Source organism: Micromys minutus (genome assembly GCF_963924665.1).
Source record: "Micromys minutus genome assembly, chromosome: 6".
Taxonomy (NCBI): Eukaryota; Metazoa; Chordata; class Mammalia; order Rodentia; family Muridae; genus Micromys; species Micromys minutus.
The window spans coordinates 9,706,596-9,720,842 of record NC_137975.1 but is presented as its reverse complement, the minus strand read 5'-3'; the positions used below and the strand labels follow the sequence as shown (position 1 = coordinate 9,720,842).

The 14,247-nt window shown below is 36.7% G+C and overlaps 1 protein-coding gene across 1 annotated transcript in view; it reads right to left on the bottom strand.

The window, feature by feature from the left end:
• Nucleotides 1–14,247, bottom strand: part of LOC308421694 (contactin-associated protein like 5-1-like) — a gene marked incomplete at both ends in the record, with an annotated part of 497,826 nt that overhangs the window by 51,654 nt on the left and 431,925 nt on the right. The window contains 2 exons of the mRNA XM_080918133.1: nucleotides 5,512–5,596; nucleotides 10,858–10,984. Of these exons, the coding sequence (XP_080774259.1) occupies nucleotides 5,512–5,596; nucleotides 10,858–10,984 (212 nt within the window). The remainder of the gene's footprint in view (nucleotides 1–5,511; nucleotides 5,597–10,857; nucleotides 10,985–14,247) is intronic.

The following is a 14,247-nucleotide window of genomic DNA, read 5'->3' as shown; positions in this document are numbered from 1 at the left end:
AAGATAGAAAGATCTCCCACGCTCATGGATTGGCAGAATTAATATAGTAAAAATGGGCATCTTACATGACCATGCCACAGCATAGGTATAGGGGTGGACAACCTCAGGAATGCCATTATTTTCCTCCACCATGGATCTCCTGGTTTAAAATGAGGATAGGCTTGGAGCAAGTGCTTCTTCTCATTGGGCAATATTCCTCTGCAATATGCCACTCTTTAGAGAGGGTATCCTGTAACTTAGTTTGCCTTTGAACTCATTGTGTCTTTGACCATAATTATCTGAACTGTCTGAACCTCCTGATACAACTTCCTGAGTGTTAAATTTTAGGCATGTTTCAACATCTAGTCTCTGAGAAAATAAAAAAAAATGTTTTTGAATTTGATAATAAATATCACCCCACAGATTTAAAAAAAATATGCATCTTGCTGAAAGCAATGTACAGCTTCAATGCCATTCCTTTCAAAATTCCATCTCACTTCTTCATAAAGTTAGCAGAGAAATTTCCAAATTCATTTAGAATAAAACATTATGGCAGAATTAAAGCAAAAAGGATAGCAAAATTATTCTCAATAACAAAAAAGTTTTAGGGAATCACTATCCCTATCCTCAAGTTGTATTACAGAGCAATCTTGATAAAACTGTATGGTAGTGGTACTAAGACAGAAAGGTAGATCAATGGAACAGATCAGTTGAAAACCCAGAAATTAACCCACACACATATGGTCACTTTATCTTTGACAAAAGACCTAAAATCATCCAGTGGAAAAAAGATAGCATTTTCAACAAATGGTGTTGGTCCATCTTTAGATCATCATGTAGAAGAATGCAAATTAGTCTATTATTATTGTCCTTTATAAAGTTCAAGTTCAAGTTGATCAGTTGATCAAGGACCCACACATACAACCAGATATACTCAAACTAATAGAAGAGAAAGTGGAGAAGAGCCTCAAAACATGGGATCTGATGAAAATTTTCTGAACAGAACACGAATGGCTTATGCTCTAACATCAAGAATTGACAAATAGGACCTCATATAAGTGCAAAGATTCTGCAAGGCAAAGAACACTGTCATTAGGACAAGAAGTCAACCAACAGAATGTGAAAAGATTTTTGCAAAACCCACACCTGACAGAAAGCTAATTTTGCATGTATACAAATAATTCAAAATGTTAGACTCCATAGAACCATATAACCCTATTAAAAATGGGGGGCAGAGCTAAACAAAATGTTCTCATCTGACAAACATCAAACGGCTGAGAAGCATATAAAATGTTCAACATCCTTAGTCATCAGGGAAAGGCCAAATAAAAATACCTGTGATTCTATCTCACATCAGTCAGAATGACTAAAATTAAAAAAAAAAAAAAAAAAAAAAACTCAAATAACAGCAGATACTGACAAGGATATAAAGAAAGAGGGACACTCCACCATTTTTGGTGGTATCATAATTTGGTACAACCACTCTCAAAATCAGTCTGGTGGCTCCTCAGAAAATTGAACCCAACTATATCACTCCTGGGGATATTTCCAAAAGATGTTCTAAAATATAACAAGGACACATGCTCTACTGTGTTCATAGCAGTATTATTTATGATAGCCAGAAGGTAAAAAGAACCCATTCCCTTCAACAGAGGAATGGATTCAGAAAATGTCCTACATTTATACAATGAAGAATTACTGAGCTATTAAAATTAATGACTTCATGAAATTCTTAGGCAAATGGATGGAACTATCATGCTAAGTGAGATAATCCAATCACAAAAAAAAAAAAAAAAAAAAGAAAAAAAAAGATGGTATGAATTCACTGATAAGTGGATATTAGGCCAAAAGTTTGGATTAACCAAAATACAATTCACAGACCATGTGAAGCTCAAGAAGAAGGAAGTCCAAAGTGCAGATGCTTCAGTCCTATATGGAAGGGGGAACAAAAATTTTTACAGGAGGGAATACAGAGTAAAAATTTGAAGCAGAGACTGAAGCCAAGCCCATCTAGAGTCTGCCCCAGTGGGGATCTAGCTCATATACAGCCACCAAATCTAGAAAATATTGCTGGTGACTAGAAGTATATGCTGACAGGAGCCTTATGTAGCTGTCTCCTGAGAGGCTTTGCCAAATCATGACAAATACAAAGGATCACAGCCAACCATTGAACTAAAAATGGGCTTCTCAATGGTGGAGTTAGACAAAGGGTTGAAGGAGCTGGAGGGGTTTGCAACCCCATAAGAACAACAATATCACCCAACCAGATCTCCCAAGAACTACATCACTATCTAACGTGTATACATTAATGGGCCCATGGCTCCAGCTGCATATGTAGCAGAGGATTGGCTTGTTGCACATCATTGTAAGAGAAGCCATCAATCCTACCATGTCTCGATACCCTCAATGTGGGGGAATGTCATGGCAGGGAGTCTGAAATGGGTTGGGCAGACACCCTCATAGAAGCAGAGGGAGGAGTCTTAGCTTAGGGGGTTTATGAAGAGGAAATCTGAAAAGGCCATAACCTTTGAAATGTAAAAATATATTTAATACAATTAAAAACTTTTCCTTTTTAAAGTAAGAGGCTTTGCTAGAGCTGATAAAGACAGACACAGATGCTTACAGCCAACCACTCGGCTGAGTACAGGGACCACAATGGAGGAGGTAGGGATATGTCTGAAGGATCTGAAGGGGTTTGCAACCCCATAGGAAAAACAACAATATCAATCAACCATACCCCCCCCCCCGAGCTCCCAGGGACTAAACCAGCAACCAAAGAGTGTATATGGAGACACTCATGACTCCATCAGCATGTGTAGCATAGGATAACACTGTCTGGCATCAATGGTCCTGTGAAGACTTGATATTTTATCCAGTGTAGAGAATGTCAGGGCAGTGAGTTAGGATGGGGAAGGTATGTGGCATAGCACTGGCAAAGAAGAAGAAGTAGGAGGAATATAATAGGCAGTTTAGGAAGATAACCCAGGAAAAGGGATAACGTTTCAAATGTAAGTAAATAAAATATCCAATTATATAAAATTTCCCAGGAAGTATAAATACATCAAGGAGTAAACTTTAAAAAGGAATTTATGATTAGACACAAAAAGTTGCATATCAATACACACAGACACACCCATTAAGTTTCTTATGCTTACAAACATATAATCAAAGCATATGTATGTGCTGGACATGTAATATGTTACAGTTTTCAAAAGTATATCTAACTAAGAAGATTTCAAGTACAAGGAGAAGTCAGAGAAGTAGTGCACTCATGGGTACTTCTGCATTTCATATCTGCTCCTAAGAAAGATGGCAGTGACTGGAATGCATATCTGTGATTTTCTTAGTGTAATCTCTCCTCATATAAACATTTTCTTGCTCCAGTGATAACTTAATGGATGTAGCCATGGGAGAAGTGTGCATTGGAAACAGTCATGAACCAGTGCTTCTGCCACTGTAGCCACTCAGAATATACTTGTGTGTTCTCACTCCTGCTTCCCTCGGTCTCTCCCTCTTCTCTCTCCCACTCAGTCTCTACTCCCTTACTCATCTTCCCTCTCCCTCCATCTGACATGTGGCTATGATGTCAGATCTTCTTCTGAGAGTCAAGATTACATAAATATCTTCCTCCAGATAAAGGTTTATAATTTACGGACTTTGAGACAGAAAATAACATAGCAAAACAGCTTGGGTAGAAAGGAGAAAAATCACATTTTGAACAAAGCAGAAATATCTAAGATACAGAGAAAAGGAACTAATAACTCACCAGGACCACATTAGTGAACCAAAACAGTTTCAGAAATAGTATTTTATTATTATGAGTATTATTATGATGATGATTATTATGATTATGCATGAAGTAGAGTAAGAAAGAAGCCTGTCATGAAGTAACTTGTATCCATTGATTCATCTGTCTGTCAGTTGCAAGACATAAGTTGACATTTTGTAGACTTATTGGACACTTACATTATGTTCTAGAAATGCTATGTTCTTTATAAATCTATCAGACAGGAGAAACAGTGGGTCATTTATTGCTCTATCAATGACATTATACAGTCAGTACAACTCATTTCATAAAACAATTTTTAAGAGATTATTTTCTCTTTCTGGTGAATCTACATTTTATCCATTAGCTATAGCAACTTCTAGAGTCTTGTAAATGATTAGTCGGTAACCAGAATACCCCACATGTTCTACAAAGGCTCTCAGATTTTTGAGAAGTTGTTCCAAAATCTGATATTAAGACTCAGACTTAAGTGCATTCATGCTAAAGATACCCAAGATTGACTATTTTTTTCTAATTTGTTCTGGGACGAGCAGAACCACAAGATGAGGAAAGAAACAAACAACAAAGCAAAAGAACTGAATCAGTAAATCAGTAGGAAATAACAGGGCAGACAGAAGTCCAAATGTACAAATGGTTCCAAAATCTGTAAAAAAAAAAAAAAAAAAAAAAAAAAAAAAAAAAAAAACTACAAATTTACCCACATATTATAGATAATAAAATACTGGAGCCAGGGAGATGGCTGCTTGAAGATGTGATTTTGCATCCCCACATAAAGCCAAACATAGTTATACCAATGTTTTATATCTCAACACCCCTACCTCAGCATGAAAAGCAGAAAAAGAATCAATGGTAGCTCATAAGCTAGAATGCTTTCCATCTATATAAAAAGCAGAAAACAAGAGACCCTATCTCAAGGTAAAACAACTAACAAAAAAGTTTTTTATCTCCAAAAGTATGTCGTTCCTTACTCAAGGTTATACATGTAAATGTGTATTCACACCAAACACTATGTACATGCACACATAAGCAATAAGTAAAATAAAAACTGTGTTCTACACAAAATAATGCATCTTGAAAAATTTAAAAAAACATAATAATAGGAAAGGATATTAATAAGGTATAAATCGTGACCAATGCAAGGGCCCATTGTCTACAATGTTGTAGCCAAAATGTGTTTCAGAGCTAAGATGTTTTGTTAAGTTCAGATATCATTTAATATATCCAATTCTTCCATAAAGTATCAAAAGTTCAGTGTTATGCAGGCAATACATTTTCTCAAACAGAAAGTGAAAATTCACAAAGCATGTGTGAAAACAAAAGGATCTACTCTTTTAATGGAGCTTTCAATTCTTGTTCTGCAGCTCAGCATGCTATTTCGTTCCTTTAGGTTAAAACTAAGGTACAAATAAAAAGTTAACCATCTAAAAAATAATAATTATTAAAAATTAAAATGTTATTTTGCTTTATTACATGGTTACTTTTCTCCCTGGTTTATAAACAATTTACCAATAAAATACTTACTGCAAGTAACTATTAATCATGAATTAACTCATTCATAAAGCAGACATGAATGACATTTTATACCATTGCAATGTTTGTCTTAGTAAGTGCTGTTTCAAAGCCTATATCAAGGCTATAGATGGAAGCCAAGTCTTCAGATGTGAATCACTGAACACAGAAACAAATATGACAAGCACATTAAATTTAATGTCATCCAGTCAAAAGTATAAAATAGAAAAACAGACCTGTGACTTTGCCTAAGGTGATTGACCTCACAGTCTGGAATTCAACTTCCGGGGAGAAGTTATACCTGAAGAGTTGCTGGTCCATCTGTAGGAATACAAAAGAGAGCCATAGCCCATGATTTGAAAGGCATAAACCAAAACCCATCTGTAAACCACTTTCAGTCTCACACAGGGTAGGCTGCCCTCTGGAATTGTCTCTCAAGAGAAACTCAAAATGACCTAGCAGTTTTCTAACAATCCACATAAAGTACCTTTTCTTCCCTCCTTATAAAATAGAGTCTTTCCAGGGCTTCCACTTCCTTAGAAACCCTACAGGGATATTCTTTTGTTTTAATCTCCCCACTGAGAATTTTTCACAGGATTCTTTTATAACAACAAGCAGAGAAGCCAATCTGATACCTGCTAGAACACATTAAATAGTACCCAGCTGTGCTGTCCATTTTCCCTGCTTCCTCCCCTCTTGTTCTAACAGCCATCATCATTTTCTTACCCTCCATATGTATCCCTGACCTGTTCTCAAGTGTGCACTGTAGGATTTCCTACTCATGAAACGTAGTTTAATAAATACAGGAGGTGAGACTGCACACATTGCTGCCATTAACAGGGATGACTTTACACTGGAAGAACAAAAAGAAGTCACTGCTTGTTTCTCCAGGCCTTGATCTCTAGGTTGCTACATTAGTAATCACCCCAGGCTTCACACTGCTGAATCTGGTTTGGTCCCTTGCTCTTTTTCATTCCCCGGCTTCCCCATTGATTTATCTCCATTTTTCTCAATCTAGAAAAAGGCAGTAGATTCTTGCAATCTCTACTGTTTGAAGATAAATGTGCACATGTTATATTTAAAAGTCAGAAACCCACGTTTCATTCCTCAGGTGCATTTCCCTTTTTTTCCGAGACAGGGTCTTCCTTTGGCCTAGAATTTCACCAAATAAACTAGGCTACCTATACAGTAGGCTCCCAGGAAATAGTTTGTCTCCCCCCTCTCTCAGACCGTCACAGGTATTACAAGTGTATGGTTTTCATCACACCTAGAGTGCTATAAGGCTTCTGGGATCTGAGCTTGTATTCATACCCTCATGTTGGCAAAGCAAATGCCTCATTAACTGAGCCCTGCCCTTGCCTTCCAATCTCTACCTGAGCATCAAAATTATATTAGTCCAAACATTTTATAGTGCAAAGGCAAAGGAGGGTGCAAAGAAAGGAAGAGAGGCAGCCATAGAATTGGGTCAGTGAGTTTTCTCTGTCTGCAAATAATCAAATAGATCAGGACTAATACCTAATATTATCATCTACTTCTTCCATCCAGAACTCTCAATCTACACACATCCACTGAATGTCTCCCTTAGGAATCTCCCAACCTTACAGTTTACCCTATAGTATAAACTATTGCCCATAGTATGTGGTTACAATATTATTTCAATGCTTTTTAACTAGACTATAATATTTCCTATCTGCTAAACACTGTATGAAACAGAAAACAAATGCATACTTCTGGATGTCATTCTCATTTACAATGCTATGAAATAGATCAACCTAGTGAGAGAGAAAGAGGAGCTACATTGGGGAATAACTCAACCAAGGCACACATTAGTTCATGAACAATTGTGGATGGTCCTGTTGTTTCTGGACTTGAGATACCTGCCTCTGTCTCCAACTAGTCTGGTTTGTCAATATGTCCTTAAAAAGGCAATTTTAACAGCCAGTTTGTAGAGAGAGGGTAATGCAGGAGTGCTGGTACTCTGGTGTAGTTATAATCACCTGTCTATTCTTTCTAATAGGTGCATAGCTTTCTTGAAAAGCTATATGCAGGCTGACACAGGGATACAGGAATAGGGATTCAAGAAGACCTGCTGTTTGGTGTTGTATTTGTCCATTTATTTGCTTACATCAAACAATGTTTTCAAGATGACTGTGAAGGAATGTATGTATGTATGTATGTATGTATGTATATTTGTATGTATGTATGAATATATATTCATACATATGAATATATATATATCATTAAGCTGTGGGTAGAATGGTCAGAAAAACAAATATGCTATCTTCGTGGAAAAACACACAATTTTTGCTGTAGTCTTTTCTGCTTTCTTCAGCATTTCATAAAAAGCAGGTGGCTGCTTATTATCAACTGTGAGTGGTAAAAGCTACATAGACAGAAAAATCAATCACATACATCTTACTGCTCTATCTGTGTTCTACTTGACTTTATTTTTGAGGAGGACAGAACATAGAAATGTATTCAAAATATTATTTGTAAAATGTTCAAGAGAACAGGTCCTGTTTTCCCATCAGGGCTTCAGTAAAATTATAAACCAATAAAGGACTCGAGGGGATAGTTCAGTTGGTGTTGTTGTTGCCACAGAAGTACAAGCACATCAGTTTGGCCCTAGAATCCATGTAAAATGTCACATATGGGCATGGATTTGTAATCCCAGCATTCAGAAGGAATAAGCAAGGAGATCTCTTGAGCTCACTACAAAGTCAACTTAGCCTCCCCTTTGTGATTTATAGACCTATGGGAGTCCTTGTGTAAAAAAACAAAACAGAACAAACAAACAAAAAAAAAACCAAGAAACACAAACAAACAAAAAGGAAGGCAGCATCTTCACAGTTCTGAGATCTGAGGTTGTCCTCTGGACTCCACAAGATATAAACACACATTATACAAACAGGAAGTTATAATTGCAATTGCTATTCTTCACCAATTAAGCAGCTGTGCTAACCTACATCCTAACCCACAGGTACAAATGTGTTCCTCCTACTCATTTCAGAAATAATATAATCAGTAAGAGGCAAACTACTGATGTCATGGGAACCATCTTTTTATATAACCAATGATTAATTATGAACCTCCACCTATTTGGAAAAGCCAGTAGTCATTTTTATGGTTTGGTATCAGATTGGGGTACAGGACTAAGGTGCATATTTTACATGTGAAAGCAGAGCCTCTCAGGGGTTCTTTCATAATTCCTCTGTCAACACCTGGCATACCTAGCCCCCAACCCTGAACATTCTATATTGTCTGCCCTGCCCCCTGACGCACATCCCTACATAATCTAAACATTTTGCCCCTCCCGTTCATTTAATCTCTCCTTGTCTTTGTGAAAGGAAAAACGCTTGCCATTTCTTTCTCTCCACCCCCATGGTGACTCCTCTCTTCACAATGCTTGGGACCAGTGAACTCATCTGAGAGCAGCTTCCCAATAATTCTTCCTTTAATAAAATCTAATCTGGCTTGAATTGGTTCATTTCATTGGTGTCAAAGAAATAACCTCTCACTTATTTTCTCACTCATAGGTCACATCAGAATTATCCTATCTGGTGCTCCCCTAAAATTCTATCCATGCCTATCCATGTAGCATGTTTCAAGGGACATATAATCTTTCTGGCTGATATTTTGCCTTATATCATTCACTTCAAAATATATCTGTCTATACAGTGATTACAGGAAGTTCAAAAAGTGAGGTTTCGGGTAGGATACTTTTAAACTTAAACCCTAAAGTCATATCACTTGTCTTGGTTTGAGAGTGAACTTGACACAACGTAGAATTAACTGGAAGACAGTGTCAGTGGAAGATTGTTTGTCTACATTGTCTCCAATATTGGGCATGAGAAATTATCAGAAATTAATTAATGTGGGAAGATCTAGGCCACAGTGAGTGGAGTGTGTCTTTGTTTGCACGTTTCTCCATAAATATTTCACACAACACTCCAACACTGGCTTCTATAAAAGTAAGATCATTCATATCTTGAGTAGTACATTTTTATGTAACATGGTGGTACTAAGAAGACAAAAATTATAATAATTCATCTTGAGTATCAGTTACATGAAATTTAGAATGACAATAGAAATAAACTTGTAATCATTTCTGAGGGGGAAGTTTCTAACTGAATTAATTTTGTTGGAGGGATACACTCCAAATAAGTACATCACTATCACAAAGGCTTGGGTTCTGGATTTAATAAAAAGTAGAAAGTTATCTTAACACCAGCATTCATCATTTTCTGCATCCTTACTGGGAAAGGAATGTGACCAGTTGTTTTATTCTCCTGTGGCTATAATTGAATGTATTCTGAAAATGTAATCCCGAATTAATTTAAGCTCCTTCTTAAGACATTTTGTCATAGCAATGAATAAGGAAACTCACATGGCAGATTCACTTTCTAGATTGGTATATGTTGACTTTTCTAGGAAAATTAAAAATATTAAGTCTAGCAATCTGAATAACTGATATGAAATGTTTTTCTTTCTTTGAGCCAGAAAGAACTTGATTGCTTGGTTTTGGTGCATTCAATAATTACTTAGTTTGTACTTCAGACAATTATTTGGTGGATCTGAAAAGGTGTTTAAAAGGCTAGAAGACAGAAAGACTTTGGAGCTATTCTTGAGAGAAGGCCATGACAGGTTGGAATATTGAGTTCATCCATGGAGAGCTAGAAGGAACATGAACAAGCTCACAGGTCAAGATAGGAGGAAATGATGTAATAAAAATATGTGATGCCCTTTTGAAGAATATGTAGTTCGCAGAGAGAGAGAACAAACTCATCTTTTGAAACAGATGGTGTTTCCTTTGTTTCAAGGAAAGAAAGATAAAGAGATTTGATGTGACAAATTTAGAGGATACAAGAGGAATTCATTAAACTTTCCAAAGCAAAATGGTGATTGTTAAGCTGATTAACATTTTCACTTATAATAAAATAGTCTAGACTTTGGCTCAACTTTATTAAAATCTGTCCTATCATGCTCTTTATACAGTCATTAATTTTTTCCATAAGGCTATCACACTATTTTCCCAGACAGTTCTGCCTATGCAAACACAAATCCTTCAGAAGGCTTCTCTGTCTTTTCTTCCCAAGCAGCTCTTCTCTGTTTACAAGACCCAGTTTATGCCAGGAAGTTAGTAGTAATGTATAGAGGAGACCTTCCATTGCATTCCCAATTGTTTCTGTATCACCTGTGTTCACTTCTGAACCCAGATCTTATGCACACTTTCCCAACACCCCTTCTACTGTCTTTCATACTTTCTTGTTTGTGTGCATCATTCTTTTTACTCGCTCATCCTGGTGAAGAGGTGATTAAACTTAAGCACAAGTACACTCTCCAGTGCATTCTCCACTTTAGTAGTATCTGACAAAATAGCGCTGGTTCAGGATTCAAGAATTTACACTGACAGTATTTTTCCAGGTAGTAAGAATGTCAGTGGGGAAGAATAAACATGGCAAAGGGCTGGGCTACACTCTGGGGCAAATCACTATTGTAGCACAAGGCTTGAAGGAGCTCAGACATGTTGGGTAGAGAAGCTTTGGCAGGTAGGTTGTGTAAAGAAGTGAGAAGGGAAGTACCTGAATGGAAAGCTCTGTCCCATCTCGGCTAATCTTCACATGATGAACTCTTCTATTGGCCAGATTCTCTGTGCTCATGGTGAACACACGACTTTCTTCCTTGCTTAGTCGATATCGAACCTGTAAACTTCCTTGAAAGAAAAAAGAAATGATTAGAATAAAGAAAATCAAGAACAATATATAAATATGTGATCCCATTGCTCATATAATAGTTATTTCTATATTCTGGGCCTCAACGACTTCAAATTAAGGTTTTCTTAATCCATATATCCACCAGAGTTTGAATAAAATCTTAAACTACAGATAATGATTAAAGTGAGTGTTTCTCTTTGTTGTTGTTTTTAGAGGGTTTGTGTGCTGTTTTAAATTGAATACTGGTTTAAGAATTATTAATAGACTTATAATCTAAGCACTGAACAGGCTGTGACAGAAAAGTCAGGCATGGACTCAATAGTGACACCCTGACTCAAAAAGGCTACTAGAAGAAAGAGAAAGGAGATGGAGAGGAAAGAAAGAAAGCAAGAGAGAGAGAAGAGGGAGAAAGGAGGTGGAGATTGGAAATAAGAAATTCATATTGACATGCATATCCTCTGACAAATTTTGTAGCTGGAATATGAAAACATGAAGACATCATGGCTACTCTCCTGATATGGTTCTCCTGCAATATTGTTATTCCTTCTGAACTTGAGAGAGAGGATATCTTCCTGTTTTCATCTACCGAGATGTATTGTAATGTCTCTAATTTAAGTGCATTCTGCCAAAGTGATCAATATAAACTTTCATGTCTATACCCCTCACACCCAATTACTCCTGCATCAACACCAAAACTAAATACACTGAAACAAATGGAAGAGACAGTAGAAGAAGAACCTGAAACACATAGATACAGGAGAACATTTCCTGAACAGAACAACAATGGCTTATGCTCTAAGATCAAGAATAGACAAATGGGACCTCCTAAAATTACAAAGCTTCTGTAAGGCAAAGGACACTGTCAATAGGACCAAATTACAACGAACTGTTCAAGAAAAGATCTTTACTAAGCCTACATCCACTAGACAGCTAATATCTGATATATGTAAAGAACTCCAGAAAACCAATAACCCTATTTTAAAAGGGGGTACAGAGTCAAAGAATTCTCAACAGAGGAATACCAAGTGGCCAAAAAGCACCAAAAGAAATGTTCAACATCTTAGCCATCAGGGAAATGCAAATCAAAACCACTCTGAGTTACCATTTCACACTAGTCAGTGTGGCTAAAATAAAAAACTCAGGTGACAACAGATGCTGGGAAGAATGTGGAGAAAGAGGGACACTTCTCCATTGTTGCTGGGATTCCAAGCTGCTACAACCACTCTGAAAATCAGTCTGGTGTTTCCTCTAAAATTTGGACATAGTTCTACCTGAGGAGCGAGCTACACCACTGCTGGGCATATAGCCCAAAAAATGCTACAACATATAATAAGGACACATCCTCTATTTTGTTCATAGCAGACTGATTTATAACATCTAGAAGCTGTATATCACCCAGATGTCCCTCAACAGAGGAATGGATACAGAAAGTGTCGTACATTTATACAATGGAGTGCTACTCAGCTATTAAGAACAATGACTTCCTAAAATTCCCAGGAGAGTATTTTGAAAGTAATTGTTCATTATTCATAATACCAGTGAACCAGTCCACTGAATTTTAAACTAACTGCAAGCTGGCATAATGGAAGGAAACTAAAAGGGATTTAGCAGTGTCCAGAAAGACATATGAAGTGCTCCTATTTCTTGCCTTGTTGTGGGGAGGTGGGGGAAGAGGACTGAGGGATGCCGAAAGACAAAGCATTGCAGCATAAACAAAGCCGACACTGTAGTACGTATATCCTTTTTTAAAAATTTTAATGCTCCTTTTCTATGAAAATGTGACATGAAACACAAACATCCTTTAGCTTCCTTATCCTAGGCATGTGTTCATTTCAGCTTTCCAATTTTGTTTCCTGAGCTGTGTGAGCAGAGTGGCCCACGTGCATAATACATGGTTATTTTCTCTACTCTGTCTGGTCAGCTGCAATGTACAGTTGGAATCTTCCCTGTCATCAGAAACTTTCCTTGGATGTACACAAGAACAGCAAATGCTGTGAACAGATTGCAGTGTCATACTATGAGGGAATCTAAGGAAAATAGTACATTTACTCAAATTGGGGCAAGAAGATGGATTTTAACCATCCCTTCACCTACTCACATTTATTTGACCACCTTCAACTCACTTATTTTTTTTTCCATTGCTGGCAATCACAGGAAAATAACAGGCACACATTCAAGACTGATATTCTCAGTCATTGTCCCAATACTTGCCTCTCCTTGTCTTGTCTCTGAATCCTTCTGTTAAAATTAATATTCACTGGCTTTCTCTTCCCCAGGGTTCTTTAACTCCCACACTCCTCCCCACACTACTCAATGATAAACACTTTAGGTTTATAGTCCCAGAGGTAGCAGACTGCCATGGGGAATGTACCATTAATATAATAAACTAAAGATTAGGCTAAGAGCTAGGTCAGAACTGCACCGAGTACAATGGGTCATTTTGCATTTTTCTTCTATGTTGTCCCACTTTTCTCTCTATTGCACATTAGCAGTGCTGTGCATTTTGAGTATAAACTTCTCAGTGCAAATATGGGGAGAAATTTGCTGTTCACAAGATGAAAATTAAAAATAAAATGATTTTTTGAGATGCAATTATCTCCTCTTTTGCAGATATGTTCCTGAAATGAACATTTATAATAGAATGCACTACAGTATCCAAAAGTACTGCATAAAATTTTAGTGAGTCTTTTTAAGGTTGAAGCATTCAAATTATAATTATCTTTTTTTATTTCCCCTTTTAAATAATGTTGAGACAATTCTATATTTTTATCTCTGTGTATGTGCATGCATACATTATTACTTAAAAATAATAGTGGAGACTTGTGAGTTGTTAAGAGTGTTTGACTACTTGGTTTTAATCCCTGAGTCCCAAAAAGGCTAGGGAACTGAGTCTCAAAATTTGTTTTCTCAACTATGCACACCTGGCATGTCACATTACACATTCATATTGTAACACATAATGAATATATTAGTATGATAAAATGTCTTCACTTGAAAATGACAGTGTAAAAGTTACAATAACAAACAAATTAGATCTTAGCATAGTGATGACGATGCTTCTTCAAAATAATCATATTCACATCATAAAAATTTCCCTAGTCAAACAAGACAGAATTGCATCAGTTGCCTTAATAAAACATATTTCATTATGGTTTGCTACCTTCCATTGTTCATCTAGAACACTCTTAGCTACCCCTCTTCATTTTACAGATATACAAAAATGACAAAAAAAAGAAAGTGTTAGGAATTAAAGAACTT